We start from the raw sequence: 17,824 nt of genomic DNA, 5'->3' as shown, positions 1-17,824 counted from the left end.
GAGAGTGGGGGTGATGTGCTCCCAGGGCTTGGTGCGTGTGAGAACCCTGGCAGCTGAGTTCTCTATGTACTGGAGCCTGTTCAGGGTTTTGCTGGGAACCCCGGACAGGAGTCCGTTACAATAGTCCAGGCGTGAGGTAATGAAACAATGTATCAGCTTCTCAGCAACAGAGTCGGACAGTGATGGCCGGAGTCTTGAAATATTTTTGAGGTGGAAGAAGGCTGATTTTGAAACGGATTTGATGTGGTTTTGAAATGAGAGGGTTGAATCCAAGACAACACCAAGGTTGCGGACCTGAGGGGATGGGGAGATGATGGAACCGTCGATGTTGAGGAGCAGATCTCCAACCTTCCCGAGCAGTGCCTTGGGGGCCACAACCATGAGCTCAGTTTTATCACGGTTTAGTTTGAGTAGGTTGATGGTCATCCAGGTTTTAAATGTGTGTAGGCAGTTGATTAGTGACTGAGGGGGGAGATGGGCAGAAGGTTTTGTGCTGATGTACAGTTGGGTGTCGTCGGCATAGGAGTGGAAACAGAGACCATGGCTGTGGATTATATCACCAATCGGAAGGATGTATATTGTGAATAGAAGGGGACCGAGCCTTGGGGGACTCCATGGTTGACAGAGGCACAGGGGGAGCTGCAGCCAGCGTGTGTGACAAACTGAATAGAGAGGTATGAGTGGAAGAAGGAGAGGGCGGAGTCAGTGAGGCCAAGGAGTTCAGACAGGCGGGTGAGGAGGATATTATGGGAGATGGTGTCAAAGGCTGCAGAGAGGTCAAGGAGAATTAGTGTAGTGATGGAGCCTGAGTCAGCTGCGATGAGGAGGTCATTGGTGATTTTGATCAGGGCAGTCTCGGTGCTGTGGTGGGTCCGGTAGGCAGATTGAAAGGGTTCATAGAGCTCATGGTTGGACATGTGATGGTGGAGTTGGTCGGCGACTGCTCTTTCCAAGATTTTACTAAGGCAGGGAAGGTTGGAGATTGGCCGGTAGTTGTTGAGGTCAGTTGGGTCAAGTCCGGGTTTCTTCAGAATGGGGGTGACTGAGGCGGTTTTGAAGGATGTCGGGTAGATGCCAGTTAGCAGGGAGGAGTTAATGATGTCCACGATGGTGGGCAGAACAGTGTGTATGTGTAATGTTGCCTTTACTAGGACAGTGCGCATGGGGTCCAGAGAGCAGGTGGAGGGCTTGGCCTTAGAGACCAGCTTACCTGGACAGCATCCACAGGGGCGAAAGCAGAGAGGTGGCAGTATGAGGAGCGTGCAGTTGGAGCAGCGGCGCTTGGAGTACGAGCTGTGTGAGGAGTGCGCTGGTGCGCTAAGCTGCAAGTGGATGGAATTCACTTTGGCCTGGAAGAAATCCAGGAAGTCCGAGCAGAGGTCACGAGCACCAGGAGGTTGTGGGGCAGCAATTCTAATCAAAGAAGGAACAGAGCAGCCCACTAATGAACAAACTCTTATTTAATAATACATTACATTCAAGGCAAATGATACATCCTTACCAATACATACTCAGCAATGCAATCATTGGCTCTCTAAATAAATAGAAATTTGAAGTCAGTGCACAACATTGAAAAAGAACACTTAACAGTCAACGTGTAACACAGCCTGCACACATTCCACATCCCAGAATACACCTCCAGCTAGTGCTGCTAAAACCAACATAAAAAATAGATCTCAAAATAAGTTATATATATATGTTCTCACTGTCTTCATATAAATATCGGGCTTTCAGGTCGTATTTACAGCAACGTAGACTCTGATGGGTTTCTTCAAACGACAGAAGTTACACAGTAGATAAAGAATCACCATTTCAAAAATATTATACACACATAGTAAACAGTCAGTCTTCAAGATGCAGTATGAAATTGCACATTGTCGTCATGCCACAGAGGGGGCTGCTTCAAGGCTTTGGTACACAATGTCCTGATTGGAAGAAAAAGCTCTGCTACGGGCCCCAGGTCCCCGAGAGACCCTCCTCCGTCAGGGTGCAGTGGGGGGGAGCAGCAAGGTACAGCCACCCCCCCGCCTGTTTCCTGGGATCAAACTAGCGAATCAGAGAGCTGGATCACTACAGTACACTTGAGGATTGGGGAAGACTCTTGGCACTTGGATCACAGGTGCAGGTCCGAGCTGGATGACCAATCGTATGCAGCCGTGTTGGACATTTTAAGGAGGCGAGGAGATAAAGGGTCACATGACAAAGGGGGATTGGAAACCGTATCAAAAATGTCCCTTCAGATACAAACATGAGCGTACTCTGCTGTCACTGCGAAGACAAACCTGATCCTGATCCACTGAACACTAGAGGGCGTTTGGCATTAAAAGCAGCTTCTTTAAATACACACGTTTTTTATTTAGACCAACCCAGCCCAGGTATGTTTTCTTTCCAGAGGCTGGAGGAGAATCAGGTTCCACACGGACAATTGCAACCACTTTTCCTGACAGTGAGCATCCTTTACACCAAGTCACTAAGGACAACTGGGAATATGTTATTGTTTCATACTGTCTACAAATCCCATGGAAAGACCCAAACCAACAATAAATGTTTCCAACTAACATGTGTCTCTGGCTTTGCATCACTATATGTGTCATAGAGCTTCACTGACGAACAAAAACTCATCACATTTCCAGCAATTAAAAGTTTAAAAATGAGGGGAATACCTGCTGCCGTAAATATTAAGTACAGCATCAAATACATCTGCCACTCAAAATACTTTTGTTTGTGTATCGCTTTAAAAAAAATGAAACTATATTTGGAGAGCCTGTTTTAAAGATGAGTGGGAACCAATGGGAATGAGGCTGAGGCTACAGTGAGTTGGAAATACTTGGACTCTTTATGGGTTTTGATGACTAATTATAAAGTCATCTAAATCTAGAATAATGCTTTTTCCTAAAAGAATAGACAACTATAGACAGTTCATATAATCATGTAATGTGTAATATGTGTGTAATCATAGACTAGTAATTCCTCCAGTGGCAATTAACGCCCCAAATGACCAGATATATCACAAAGCCATGACCTTAGCATCCCTAGTGGGGAAAGCCATGTAACTACAAAACAGAGTCACACCACTTTTATATCAAAGTATGGAGGACGGCGTGTGCTTTGCTGTTGTGCTCTGCTGCCACGTCACTCAGAACAAGGACTACCCGCTCACTGCCATGCTCAGGAAAGTTGACTGCAATTTATCCCAGAATTCTCCACAGTTGGCCGCTTGTGGCGCCTCCGGCCCCTGAACAACTTAGGGAGGCTTTCACAGGCACCAGGAAGGAAATCCTCACAAAAAAGTGCAACTAAGTACCTTGGGCTGTTACTGATAAAGGCAACATTTGTGTGAGAATGAACTCTTGGACAAAAAGCACAAAGGGGGGGTAAACACACACATGCTTATAGTAGAAAGCACTCATGAAAAGGTGGTTGGCCACAGTCCATTTGGTCAACTAATGAAACTTCTTGGCTAAGTCTTTCTGCTCCTCGGACAATGTTGTTTGTAAATCCCGCCCCCCCTGTCGACCCACTCAGAACGCTAAAGCATCCTGACAAGCATCCAACATGTTCTGGTTCACTCTAGAACAACTGCAGTATTGATAGAGCCAATGCTGTCTGGAAGTGTGGTGTGTGTGTGTGTGTGTGTGTGTGTGTGTGTGGTGTGTGTGTGTGTGTGGTGTGTGGTGTGTGTATGTGGTGTGTGTGTGTGTGTGTGTGTGTGTGTGTGTGCATTCATGCACGCACACAAGCTCTGTAGCACTGGGGAGACTCAAGGATGTGTTCACAGTGTGATCAAACTCACAAGCATGCAGACAAATCCACATGTCTGAACGGACACCGAGGGCATTCCATGTGAAGGTGAATGTAAACAGTTGAAGCTCCAGAGCCAGGCTGTTGCTGCGGCGCTCTGCCCCACTCCCAGGGCCTTCAGCTGGGCAGGAGGGAGGCCTGGACCCCCCGGCCCTGCTCTGGATAGGGGAAGGCCTAGAAACACTGTCTCTCTGGGGGAGGAGAGGGAGAGTGTCCCCCCCCCCCTCTGAATCCTCACAGTCCTCTACAGTCACTTGTTGTCCATCAGAGACTGGACTCTGTGCACCAGCTCCCGCGCTACCTTCAGGATATGTTGGACATCATGACGCTCAGCCATCTCTGTGGATCAGACACACAGTTAGAGGGGGAACTTTAGAATATAGAAATAAATAGATTTCACATCACCTGCAAGAACAAACTCTGCTTCCATAAGATCGCAGGCTTTTCACCCCACCATCGTCTGAGGTTGTTAGGAACAAGTACAACTACAGTATAACACTTCTGCATTCAGATTGTTGTTTGACGTTGATATTTATAACCCAATTTGTTCGAAGCACGCAGGTGCCTTTGGAATGATAATACTAATGCTTATGTGGGTATCCATTACTTTGAAGTATTTCAACCATTTATCCATAAATTAATGCTAAGAATTTAAATTATTTATTTTAGCTAACTTCCAACCATTTATCAATTACATTCAGGTCGACTAACTATTTAAACAATGTACGTATATATAATATTTAGCTAATTATTCAACCTTTTATCCATTATCTTCAAGCTACTTGAAGAATTGGTGTTTTACTTGTAGCTAACCATTTTATCCATTCTTTTTAGCTAACTCTTTAAAGCATTTATCAAAAACTTTAAGCTAACTATGTTACCAATTCATCCATTACTTTAGACTGATTGTTCAACCATTTATCCATTACTTTAGAGTCTAAAGTAATGGATACATGGTTGAACAATCAGTCTAAAGTAATGGATAAATGGTTGAATAATCAGTCTAAACTTTAGACTGATTATTCAACCATTTATCCATACTTTTAGCTATATCTCAACCATTTATTCAATTTATTATAGCAAACGTTTTGAATAATTGGTTCATCAAGTTAGCCATTTAGCCATCACTTTTAGCCCGACTACTTCATCAATGTGTCTAATACATTTAGCTTACCACTTTACCCATACTTTTTTTGGCTAACTCTTTTAAACCTTAATCAAAAACTTTAAGGTAACTACTTTTACAATGTATTAATTATTTTAGCTCACCATTTTAACCAGTTCTTAGCTAACTATCCCAACAATCTGCCCATCACTTTTAGCTAACCATTTAGCCATCACTTTTAGCTAGCTAATTTACATTTTTTAGCTAGCTATTTAAAAAAAAAGTTTTTTAGCCAAAAATATTACTAATATCTAATATTACCTTTGGTCAACTATTACAACCATTTATCCCTAACTTTATTATGAATGATATATCTCTAGTGTGAGATGTGTGGTAGTGTTTATAGGTGAGGTGTACTACTTCATTTCAAAATGAGCGTTTTATGTACACATCTGAAACATTGATGTATCTGAATCTTTAATATGTCAACACCAGTGGCGAGCCGTCAGGGCCCTCTAGGCCCTCTGTGAGGGCCTAAGATATTCTAAAAAATAATATTTGAAAACATTAAAAAAATTAAATTTTATTTTTAATATTTTGTTGTTGTTACATTTTTCATTAGTTTTACCAAAATAACTTGATTTAATTGTATTTAAAATAATATTTCAAATAAATAAATCCTTCGAATCTGCCTGTTCAGTTTCTGTTGGAATGTGAAGGGTTAAATGCCGTCTCTGCGAGTTATGTGAAGACGGGAGGGCTTGTTGGTCCCTCTCTACATTCACAGAGGGCCCGCTATAGGCTGCTTCTCAGGTCGACTATTTTAATTTCCTCGCTCCTCGGTCCTCGGTCTCACCGGAAGTTGATTTGCCTGCGCCATCTTGAGTACCGTCCCATGGCTCTTATTTCTGCCGGAGGACCGAGGATCGAGGATCGAGGATCGAGGATCGAGGAGCGATCATGGAGGAGCGATAACCGAGGAACGACCAGACCATCCTCCGATGAAATCCTCAGATACTCACCCCGCCCCCTTACTGTGTATCGCTCACTGATTGGACGAGGCAGTGCATGCACTGATCTGATGCTTCTTGACATGAGAGCAGAGTGAAGAAAATACATGAACCTCACGGGAGTCACTCCTCAGTTTATACCGTGTTTTGTTTCAATTAATGTATCATTTAGTTACAAATATGTGATATATCTGAACAACAAAGTGGTCAAAAATCATTTAATTCATTTTTTGGAAACATTTTCATGATCGCTTTTTTCGTTTTACATTTTCATTTATTGTCATTTCCATTCAATCAGTCATTAAGTGCTATTTAAATGTTAATGTGCTACATATCCAAACAAACAAACAAAGTGTGCAATCCAATGAATGTTAATCTAACTGGGTTTTGATAGATAACATATCTCTTTTTCTTCTCTCAATTATTTTATTTCTATTGTGCACTCTAATCAATATTAATCAAACTATTGTTCGTTTATACATTTTAAGAATGGCGTTTATCTTTTTTGACAATGAGTTCTTATTTTATTTATTGGGGTCTACAACAGATGATACAAATGTTTGTGTCAGTAAATGTGTACTAACAGAGGCGGGGGTGTTTGTGGAAATAACGGGGACCAGAGCTGCTGTCAGACGATCAGCTGTGCAGCGTCATCACAAAACCGACGTCGCTTCACGTGACGCTCCGGAGGAAAGGACGTCCCATTGCTCTTAAAACTCATTTCCCTGCTTCTCGTGGTTTCCTTGCGTCCCTCCATGCTTCCCTGGTGGGAGGGACTAGTCACAGGGAAACGACGCAAGTGAGGGAAGCAAGGATTTCATTTAATCGACCTGAGAAGCAGCGTAACTCAACGAGAGAGTAATGTCAAATGACAGTACATTTGACCAATCATATCTTCCCTCTAAATGGGCGGGCTTTATTTTCAAGGACTTTATGACAAGTTCCGCCCGCTGTGAGGTCTATGCAAGTGGTGCAGTGACGCGTCCTAAAACCCGGAAGTAAGCTGCGCTCGGATTCCCTCGACAGAAAGCAGTGAGATTTCTCCAGAGGATTTTGGAAAATAGCTCGAAATAAGGTCTGTGGAAAACGAACCTGTTAGATAAATGCACGTTTTGTTCAGCCGGATAATATCCACATGTCTACCCTACTTTTATTATTTTCGAATCATAAATCTAAACGATAGATTTATGATCGATAGATTTATAATTAGCATACATTCGTTCATGATGGCTCACTTCAGTGATAGTGATGACATCGTTCCGAAATTATTAACAGAGTCATTTTCAAGATTGAGTGGCAAAGGATCAGCTGAAGCAAGTGCTTCATCCAAAAGGACAGGAGGATGGACTTTGTGTTTGAGTGATTTGATCATCAAAGGTAGGCCTAAGTCATTTTCAATGTGGGCCGCCGTGCCGACTTAATTCATTTGTAATTGTTACACAGAATATAACAGAATATAACTGGTGGAGAGCCAAATGTCTGATGGCAGCCACGTCAGGATAGTGAGAAATAAGATCAACACTATTAACTACACACTTAACTTACCATTGAAGAACTTAATGATGTCAGTGAAGTCCATGTTTGTTGTCCCTGATGATCTCACGGTACACTGTGACCAGGGCCAAGGCCAGAAAGAGGACGAAGTGCTGCGAGGAAGGAAATCCTGGAAGCCACCCAGATCACCTCCCACACAGCAAACACATCCTCGTACAGGAGCTCTGGGCGGGGGGGGGGGGAAATGGATTTTATTGATTAATGTTAATTACGACTTAGTCCAATGGTAACAGAACCAGCAACAAATAAAACATGCACTGCTACTGATAAAGGCATTAAGAGATCTCACGACCTCAACTGGATGAATACATGTTACCTCTTTTTTTTGCTGCCAAGCAATGATTTTCTCCTGCCCAATGGGGGGGCTGTTACTAAAGTAAACCGTAGCAATACAGCATTACATAAATACTCTGTTACACATAAAAGGTATGCACATGTGTACTTAAGTAAAAGTACAAAAGTCATCAAATCTAAATATTTAGGTGCAAAAAATAGATCATAGGCAGGTTATGCCTTCCAGCTGTGAAAAGGTTGTCAGCATCTAAGGACAAATCATGGCCATTCATATATTTCTATAACCATTATCAATTATCAAATTATCAAATGTTTTCATATATAAAGGTCATTTTAAAAAGGTCATTTTTGGCTTTTATTCAAGAGAGTAAAAGGTTAAGAAACAAGCGCTGGATATTCAAAACGATATTACACCTTTTTTAGTTTCTGTAATGTATTCTACAGATATAGGCTGTAGACATATAAGATATGGTAAAAGGTGTAATGTTGCTGCTATGAGGTCAAAATGACAATAAACAGATTTTTCATATGTGTCATATATGTTGTATTACTATAGGACAACATTTTGCTCAGAGGTGTAGGAAAGTGAAAGCATAAAGAACACATGTAAAGAACCTCAGAATTGGACTCAAGCACTGAGACAAATGTGTAATTGTAATATATGGCCAGATAAATAACATTTGATTGATAAACGTGAGGTATTGGTTACGTTCCACTGCTCCTGCCAGCCAGAGCATGCCACAGGTGTGCCCCTGCCCCCTCTGTGTCAACGCCTAAAGCAAACACTGTGAAGTGCAGTACGACGGGCACGCGAACACCTGCAGCTTTCCCCTCTGAAACACTGCTAACTGTGTGAGTGTGATCAGCAGTGTGACCCCCCTTGAGGCTCAACATGAGAGTGAGGCTGAAGGATGTGACGGTCACCTCTCTTGAAGTCCAGCAGGAACCAGCGGTAACAGAAGTAGAAGGAGTGAGTGTAATCTCCGTTCTGCTGCATCAGTTCAAACAGCTCCGAGTCCAGGATCTGACATCAGAGTGAGAGCACGAGAGAGCGTCAGAGGGGACTGAGTGGGAGTGGACACACTCGTCTCACACACTCTCAAACACACACATACACAGAGGGAGAGAATGATCCATCACCTGGATCAGGGACCGTCATGTTGGCAAAGTGTTGTCCATGGCTCCACCAATTAGGGAAGTTGTGACTCATCCTCTTCATATCTGGAGTGAAACAGCTGTAGGCCAGGCACTCTGAGACACACACACACACAATACACACACACACACACACACACACACACACACACACACACACAACACACCACACACACACACACACACACAACACACACACCACACACACACACACACACACACACCACACACACACCACACGTTGTGTTTTGGCAAAAACTGATATTTCCCACTTGCATTTGAAACAGGTGAAAATATGACAGCACAGAGTATCAGTTTTTTTTACATTTCAAGATTTACTTAATATTTTTGAAATATCTGTTGTTATCACCACCTAAATAAAGGTGTCTTTATAGGTTTCAAGCACATTTCTAGCACCCTTGTTTCTAAAAGCTGAATGCCAACAAATATCTATTACAGAGGAATATCATCTAAAAATGTAGAAAAACACATTATTTTATCTGTAATAATGCACAAATACCTATTCTAAACAAAGTGAACAATATGTAAGATTAAGAGAGAAAGAAAACTAACCAGCAATCACATTTTGATTTAAAATCAAATGTCAATGTTAATGAATAAAGCTTCTAACTAATATAATGTCATCATCTGAATGAAGAAAGTCTACCTTTTCAGTGTTAACTTGAACTGAACTGACATACACACACACTAACAGCCCCGCTGGTGTTTGTTGTTTAATTGCTGTAAACTATACACAATGCTAATGCATAAAACTCATGGCTGATTTACATGTTAGTGTTTTTTATTATCAATTTGATGATTGAATAAGGCATATTAGCTTCAGTTGTCCAACAGCTACAGGTGCTATTCTAGCTGTTCTGTCAGGAGATATACAACAGATGAGGATTTGTTCGCTCACCATCATCCAGGATGACCATGAGAGGAGCCAGCAGGTCACACATGCCTGAACGTAGCCCATCTCTAAATGCTCCCACACAAAGCTGCAGACACAAACACATCACATTCAAATCACCACCGGTACTGCACATGGGAGAATGGCACTTATTACATTCCATCGAGTAATGTATATAAGTGCACATTTGAAAATAATTGTATTGTATCACTTTTTATAATTTGGGACATTTGACTCAAGTTTGACTTAAAGATGCACCAGGTGACAGTAGGCCACTGGTGGGAAGCACCACACACAGGACACATTAGCAGCTTTTCAATTACATGGTGAACTTTATATTAACAGCAAGAAAATATTGAGCAACATTACCATTAATTGCATTGTCATGTAGTCATGTAACTTGCAAACATATGAACTATCTTTTAGCTTTATTATTGCCCAGCAACAACTCCTGAAGGGAAACGCAGTAAATAACAGTGAAGAGAGCTGTGAGAGTATATCAATACAGTCCAATGATAACCTGCTAAATCAAAACAAGTAGCTGAAAGACGTTCAAAAGAGGTAGGGTTACTTCAGAGTCAGTTGATGACTCTCTGTGGGTTTGTACTACAAAAGACACCCTTCACATTACACAGTATTTGATCTCGTGTTTAGAAAAAGGTATGCTGTATAGAAACAGTGATGCAAACAACTGGTATGGTGAAAAAAGAGAACTATTTGAAGCAGAAAAACAACAGCGTAATAAACCATCTGACAAAGGCCTGTGCTATAATGCTTCAATTAACTGCTATTCTTTTAATATACTCAGATCAATAGGAGACAGAGATGTTAAGTTAAAAATCAAGGGTTTTTATTATTTTACAGCAGGGGTGGGGAACCTTTTTCTTTACATTGTTACAACCATCCTCCGAGGGCCGTACAAATGATTGAACTCAACCTCTGCTTAAAAAAACTAAAATCACAGCCGATTCATTTGGCCTTTCTTTCATGCTGTGCAAAGAACAAGCAACCTCTGAATCCAGATATCTCACCATGACTCACGCATGCATGCATGTGCACGGTGTGGCATGACCACCACAACAGAAAGATATGGACACAAGATGTGTGCAAATGTATTTAGTTTCCTATCCATGTGAACATGATTTAAGGGGGGGGACCTAACCACCTCTAGGGGGTCCGGGGTCATGTTCCCCCGGGAAGATTCTTTTTTAAATATTGAAGTTAAAAGCATCAATCTGGTGCACTTTGAGAGCAACATGAGGAGATCTATGGGTAGGCTACATCTCAACACCCATATGAAACAGAACTGTAAGCAGATTCTTCTTTTTGGATATTTTACAAATCACTCCCCTTTTAAACTCTATTCTTGTTATTTTTAACAACTTTTTTGTTACTGTCATATAGTATTTTATACCTGTTTTTCATTTAGTCTCTAATGTCTCATTAATAACTATAATGATCATATCAAGGTGTGCCTTAACCTCACTGAGCTGAGGTTATTTGAGCCTCTCAGGAGATAGCTCTCTTCCACCTGGTTGTATAAAAGCTCTTTAAATTCGTTTAGCATAGCTAGCTAACCAGATGCTAATAACAACAGATCACCACTGTGCTTAAACTAAAAGACACAGCCACGCAAACACTGCGGCATGTGTACGGCTCCTTATGGATACTGCAATATGTGAAGAGCTGGAGCGGCGTTCCGGTCGGACGAGACATATACCACGTGAAGACCGACACGTTACGCTCGTGTTGTTCAAGGAAACTGTCCTTGGCCAGGAAAAAACAGGCGCTCGCTTGTCCCAAAAAACGAAAACTCTTCGGTTCTCCACGAATTACACAAGTCACCCAAATCAGCGTTAAAAAAGCGGGAGGCGCCGAAAAGCGACTAATTTGCATCACTGATGAAAGGTTGAAATAGTTCTTTGACATACCTGCACATGATGTTGCGTAGTTTCTCCAGGTTGGCTGGGGTGAAGTAATAATAGTTGCGGTCGCAGCGCTGCACATCTTTGTCTATCCTGTGGAGGTTCAGGGCCACGGTGTCCAACAGCTCGATCTGCAGCAAGGAAAGGTGACTGGTATGTAATCACAAGTGTTCTGAAATGTTCCGTTTCAAATGAAAATGAGGCTAATGCTAACTTATTAACAGATTTAGGGGATATCTACAGACACAAACAAATTAAGTGAGCAAAATAAACACCTTTTTTGTATTTTGGGTGTTTTTAGCCCTCAACATAAACAAGTGCAAGATAAAAACAATGTTTATGTCTGTTGTTTAGTCATGTTATGATGTCACCACTTGATTGTCTCAGTCAGATTGAATAAACAGATGTATAAACTGTTGACCTTTAATAGTTTTAAAGGTCAACTAAAGGAATGGTTGAGAAAACAAAACAACGTGCAATCACCGCTAAATGCACTTTAATACAGGGGTTATCTCCTCTTGCACTTGATGTATCTCTTGTATCTCCTCTTGCACTTGATGTATCTCTTGTATCTCCTCTTGCACTTGATGTATCTTGTATCTCCTCTTGCACTTGATGTATCTCTTGTATCTCCTCTTGCACTTGATGTATCTCTTGTATCTCCTCTTGCAATTGATGTATCTTGTATCTCCTCTTGCACTTGATGTATCTCTTGTATCTCCTCTTGCACTTGATGTATCTCTTGTATCTCCTCTTGCACTTGATGTATCTCTTGTATCTCCTCTTGCACTTGATGTATCTCTTGTATCTCTCTTGCACTTGATGTATCTCCTCTTGCACTTGATGTATCTCTTGTATCTCTCTTGCACTTGATGTATCTCTTGTATCTCCTCTTGCACTTGATGTATCCTTGTACTCCTCTTGCACTGAGTATCTCTGTATCTCCTCTTGCACTTGATGTATCTCTGTATCTCCTCTTGCTTGATGTATCTCCTCTTGCACTTGATGTATCTCTTGTATCTCCTCTTGCACTTGATGTAGCTCTTGTATCTCCTCTTGCACTTGATGTAGCTCTTGTATCTCCTCTTGCACTTTATATGTTGTAGCTGCTACATTGTACTGCCATGTGGTTAATGCTTGTATATGCTGCTCATTCTCTTTCTGCATATCATGTATTTATTTTGCTATGTTTATAAATGTCATGTTCTTAATGTTGTATGCGAGGGACTACGGATGGAAATTAGCTCAAAGCTCAAATTCAGGATATTTACATTTTGAAGCATTAATTGTTAAACATGTTCATCAATGTGCACTGTCCCACTTCAACTAAACGGTTAAATGAAAATAAACAGGACAGAATATGCTTAACGGGTACTGTACTATGCTAGTTGATACTTTAATTAGCCAATTAGGTTTTTTCTTCCACGTTTTCTGAAATGTTATTCTAAATAAGCAAATGTTAGCATTATCCAATGCTAACATTTGGTGAATTTAGGAGAAATCTATAAACTGAAATTGACTAAAATAGCAATAAATACCTAAAAGTATTTTTTGGATGTTTTCTTTCCAGTTTTCCTTTACGCTATTTTGCTTACTCACCTTGAGGTGAAATAGCTGAAAAATAATTGACTAGTTCATGTAAAACTATGTTTTTGCTGTTGTGTATTTATGTCGTAAACAAACATGTATGAACTGACATACTGTGTATGAGGAGAGTGAGGGTGAAAACCCCTCTGCAGCTCCTCCATTGGTCACCAGTTTGTCCAGCTGACTGCACAGCCTGCCTCAGTCAGAGAGTCCTGATGCCCCCCCGGAGTTCTGCCCTCCTCCCCGCACCCCCCTTCCTCCTCCGTGCTCTGCCGTCGTCGATGCTGGACAGGACAGGATCTGGGAATGAGCAGAGGTCACTGAGTAGTTTCTGGAGGAGGGGAGACCCGAGTCGGGGGAGTCAAACTCCACCAGCGGTCGCTCCTCTGGGGGGAGGACTGCAGGGGGAACCAGGGTGGTCATGGTGGGGGTACCGTCCTCTCCACTGGGGATCTCCTGGCTCCCGCATCCGGCTCGTCCACCGACATAAACACCTAGAGGACAAGGAACTTTAAAAGTGACAGAAGACAGCGGTGGAAATGGTGTGAAGGGTGTGGGGTCATACATCGCACCACATGGATCGATGTGATTTCACTACTCAAGTCAAGAATTTAAAATATCTGAAATATAAGTGTGTGTATATATATATATATATATATATGAAATGGGTATAGCTTGGTATCTATGTGCGTATGAATGTATATTTGTGAAATCATCCCTCTGTGCGACCCTTGACAAAATATGAATTGTATGAGTGGAAGCAAGCCATAGCCACTGGAGGATTTATTTTATTTATTCTTTTATATTTCAGTTTTTAAATAAATGTATTGAAAACCTTAACGTAAAAGGTAAAAAAAAAGGATTTACTAGATACATCTGACAAGATATCCTTCACCCTTAGCACGGGACAATCAATGGATCGTAGATACCCATGATGCAACATTTTTGTCCCAGTTCCTGTTTTGTAACACAGGGTTTCTGTTTCTCAGACTTCACAAAGCTTCTCCAGAGCCACAGAAACTTACAACTGTTTCACAGGCTAATAGAAACACAATATCACTTGTTATCTTTTATTGATAGACTGCCCTCTAAGTAATCAAAATGGTGACATTTTATCACTTTGGGAAAAATGTAATGTGCAAAATATGAATATTAGTGATATTAAACAATTCATTTCATGCATACCTGAATGATACTAGTAACAGCATTGCTTCTATTGCTATATTGGTCTCAGCCTCTGTCACAATTACAACTCAAATTGAGCTTAGTCTAATAGGTCTAATGTCGGTTTCTTCACCTCGTTGCTGAGCGTGGAGTCTCTGTGAACGAGTCGCAGGACGTGGCTGTCGATGCTGCTGCCCGAGGAGAGCTTGGCAAAGATGGCCGACTGATCTCCTTCTCCCTCTGCTTCACGATCACCTCACACGCCTTCCACTCCCGCATCACCTGCTGGTAGCGCTCGCTGATCTTTGCATCAATCTGCAAAGGGGAAAAAGGCATCGAACACCCATTGCTTTTCAAAAGTTGCGCATGTGTGTGTGTTAGTGTGTTTGTTTTAATGTGCTGTACCTGACTCATGTCCTTTTTTGCCCATGCCAAACTTGTAGTGTCCAAGCAGGAAAGGCCACACCTCCTTTCTGATGTCATGCTGCACTCCGCCATAATAAACCAGCCTCAGCAGCTCCAGCTCCTTATAGTTCTACACATACACAGAAAATAACAATAGGAAGATTAACCCAGGAGAAGAAGAAAGATGACAGGAAGAAGACGCCTGATGGAGCGGAACAAGAAAAGAGGAAGGCATGAATAATGGAGCAGTGATTGAGACTGATGTAGGAAGACATAGATGAGCACAGATGATAAAGGACAAAGATATGAATAGAGTGTAATTACTGGTGATGACATTGTTGGAGATGATGGATGATTACAGTGGCTCCTTTAATAGCTACGATGGTATCATTCTGCACTCTGTGATGAGACTGAAACTCATTAAACCTCCATTAGATTGAAGGAGAGAGGAGACTGCAGGAGCAGTAAATGATCCCTGATTTAGGATTATTATACAACTACAGTAGAGAAGGGTGTATTAATATGAGAAATAGAAACACATTAATAAGAGGCAACTAAAGCTCAATTATAACGTTATAGGCCTCCAAGTGCTCCAAAACTGTCGGGAAAAGTACGAAAATATGTGTTTTAAAGTATTTTACTCAAAACTTTCCTAACCTATCTGTGGCTTAAGGCCCAAGCCCACTGTATACCTGTGTGTCTTCTGCATAACAATGGAAATGGCTTCATGGTGATGGAGGATAGTGCCAAGGGGAAGGAGGTGAACTAGGATAAGGAGTGGACCCAGTACTGAACCCTGGGGGACCCCCTGTGTAACACTGGAGCAGCTTGACCTGTGGTCGACGACTTTAAACTATTGTTGTTTGTCTGCGAGATATGAAAGAAAGCACACAAGCATGACACCCGTGATACGAATGTCAACCAGATGTTCGATTATAAGTCTCTCAGTGCTCCAAAACAGTGGGGAATATTTTACGGATTTTACCCCTAACCTAATCCTAGCCTGTCTGTGGCATTCAGGCTCAAGCTCACTATTTTTCACTGAAAAACATGCTAATCATTCAAAACAGGTTACACATACTCAGGTATTACAGCATAACAGCTGGGCACTAAAAAAAACCTCACTACTAATTGGGGACTACTTTCAGCTGCAGATTACATCCACATATGAGAGTAGTTGCGGTGCAGGATGTTGTTAGAATTGAGTAAAAAAAAACGACTGCATGTTTATGGCAATGAAGGAAAATGTCACCCAGCGCAACAGTGACGTTCATTGGTGTGTTTTAATGTAACTTGCACATATATATTATTTACGTCTCACCTCACTTAATAAAATATTACAGTAAATAAGACTGGCACGGCCTTACACAGCACGAGGTGATTTATCTATGGGGCTTGATCAATGCTGGCTTTTAAATTCCCTGGCCTGTAGGTTGGGGGGTAGAGGGGGGTCAGATGCTGCAGGGAGGCGATTAATAATGTTGTTATGTTGTGTAATTCCTTCTACTTGATGGCAGAGGTCGATCACGCTGCCATATTTGATGTACTGTGAGCCTCCCGGTGAACCCACCTTGCAGTCCTTCTGGTACTTGCTCCACACCTCCTTGCTGAGGCCCCGGACGCCTCGCAGGGTCTGTCGGAGGGGACCATGTTGTGGTTGACCAGAGCTGACAGGTGAGTCCGTACGGTAGACAGGTGTCGGCAGTAGGCCAGCCCTGATGGACAGGTGAGACATGGTCAGACACCTAGCTGAGACCAAGCATCAGTGTGGAGATCCAGAAATTACAATGGTATGATAATACAGTAAAATCTATGATATCAAGTGATTGCCAACTTATTTAACCATAAGCAGCCGAACCCTTACTAAACTGTGCACTCACCATTCATATATTTTGAATAGTAATAGACCAATGTATACATTGTAAAATACATGTTTTATATTATAGTACAATGTGTATATTTGTATTCTTATCTTTAAATATTTATATTAATTTATTTAAACTTTTACAAGACATTTTACTTTACTTTTACTTACTTTTTGTTTAGCACACTTGTCTTTGTATATTATGTAAAACTGACTTAGTTTAATAACTAAAGTTGTAATTGTTGTAGTGTTATATTGAGTTCAATACAAGGTTTTCGGATTGATGATGTAATTAAAAACAGCTCTCCTTTGCAAAACAATATTTAATGACAATATAAAAGCATTATGTAACCCAGCAGTTCATTACAGCCTTTATTACACATTTGACATATTCAGAGGAACACTTCATTCATGTGCTAACGTAATACTTTATCAGGCAGCAGCGTAGAGCCATATATTATAGCCATATATTATCCTGAAATGACTTTAATTGATTTTAAAATCAATCGTGTTCTCAACTAGAAGCCAACAGTATGATATTGATACAGCAGGCTACTAAACCCAAGCAAATACATTGCTGTTGTCTAAAGCACATATATAGAAAACAGCAACATGTTGTACTTACATCCATAAAGGCTCTGGAGACGATCTGCCTCTTCATGTTCTGGCACAGCATCTTAAGAGGAATACTGGTGGAAAGAAAATAAATCCACCATAATTGTCATACACTGTAAACATGCGCTCTTAATGACGAAAACCACCACCTTGGCTGAAAGGTGGTGGATTTCGTCATAAAAAACATCAAGCAAAAACCCCTTGTTTTTCTGATGGAGAGGTGGACTAAATGCTGCCTCCACAAAATATCTAGCTCCTTAGAAATCCATTTCACAAAGTCAATAATAATTGCCACAATGCGGCAACGCTTAAAATAATGTGGATTTCACTTGCTCTAATAAGTGTCAAGTAGGGTTGGGAACCGAAACTCGGTTCCAGATGAGAACCGATAAGAAAATGCCGGGTACCGGGTACCCATACAAAATACACAAT

General features: G+C 41.3%; 1 protein-coding gene across 1 annotated transcript; it reads right to left on the bottom strand.

Moving 5' to 3' along the window:
* Positions 1-1,442: 1,442 nt before the first annotated feature.
* sgsm2 (small G protein signaling modulator 2) lies at positions 1,443-17,466 on the bottom strand (the record flags this gene model as incomplete). Its single annotated transcript, XM_034240016.1, is given in 21 exon segments — positions 1,443-4,140; positions 7,462-7,498; positions 7,500-7,574; positions 7,576-7,634; positions 8,689-8,788; positions 8,905-8,919; positions 8,921-9,015; positions 9,839-9,886; positions 9,889-9,920; positions 11,764-11,888; positions 13,459-13,541; positions 13,544-13,622; positions 13,624-13,811; positions 13,814-13,838; positions 14,642-14,736; positions 14,739-14,823; positions 14,914-14,931; positions 14,933-15,043; positions 16,484-16,530; positions 16,533-16,628; positions 17,390-17,466. Coding segments are annotated over 21 exon segments (1,579 nt in total), but the record flags the coding sequence as incomplete, so codon positions are not given.
* Between the last annotated feature and the right edge of the window lie 358 nt (positions 17,467-17,824).

Source organism: Gymnodraco acuticeps, unplaced genomic scaffold (genome assembly GCF_902827175.1).
Source record: "Gymnodraco acuticeps unplaced genomic scaffold, fGymAcu1.1, whole genome shotgun sequence".
Classification (NCBI taxonomy): Eukaryota; Metazoa; Chordata; class Actinopteri; order Perciformes; family Bathydraconidae; genus Gymnodraco; species Gymnodraco acuticeps.
The sequence above is the reverse complement of the archived record's forward strand: the minus strand, read 5'-3'. Positions and strand labels throughout refer to the sequence as shown.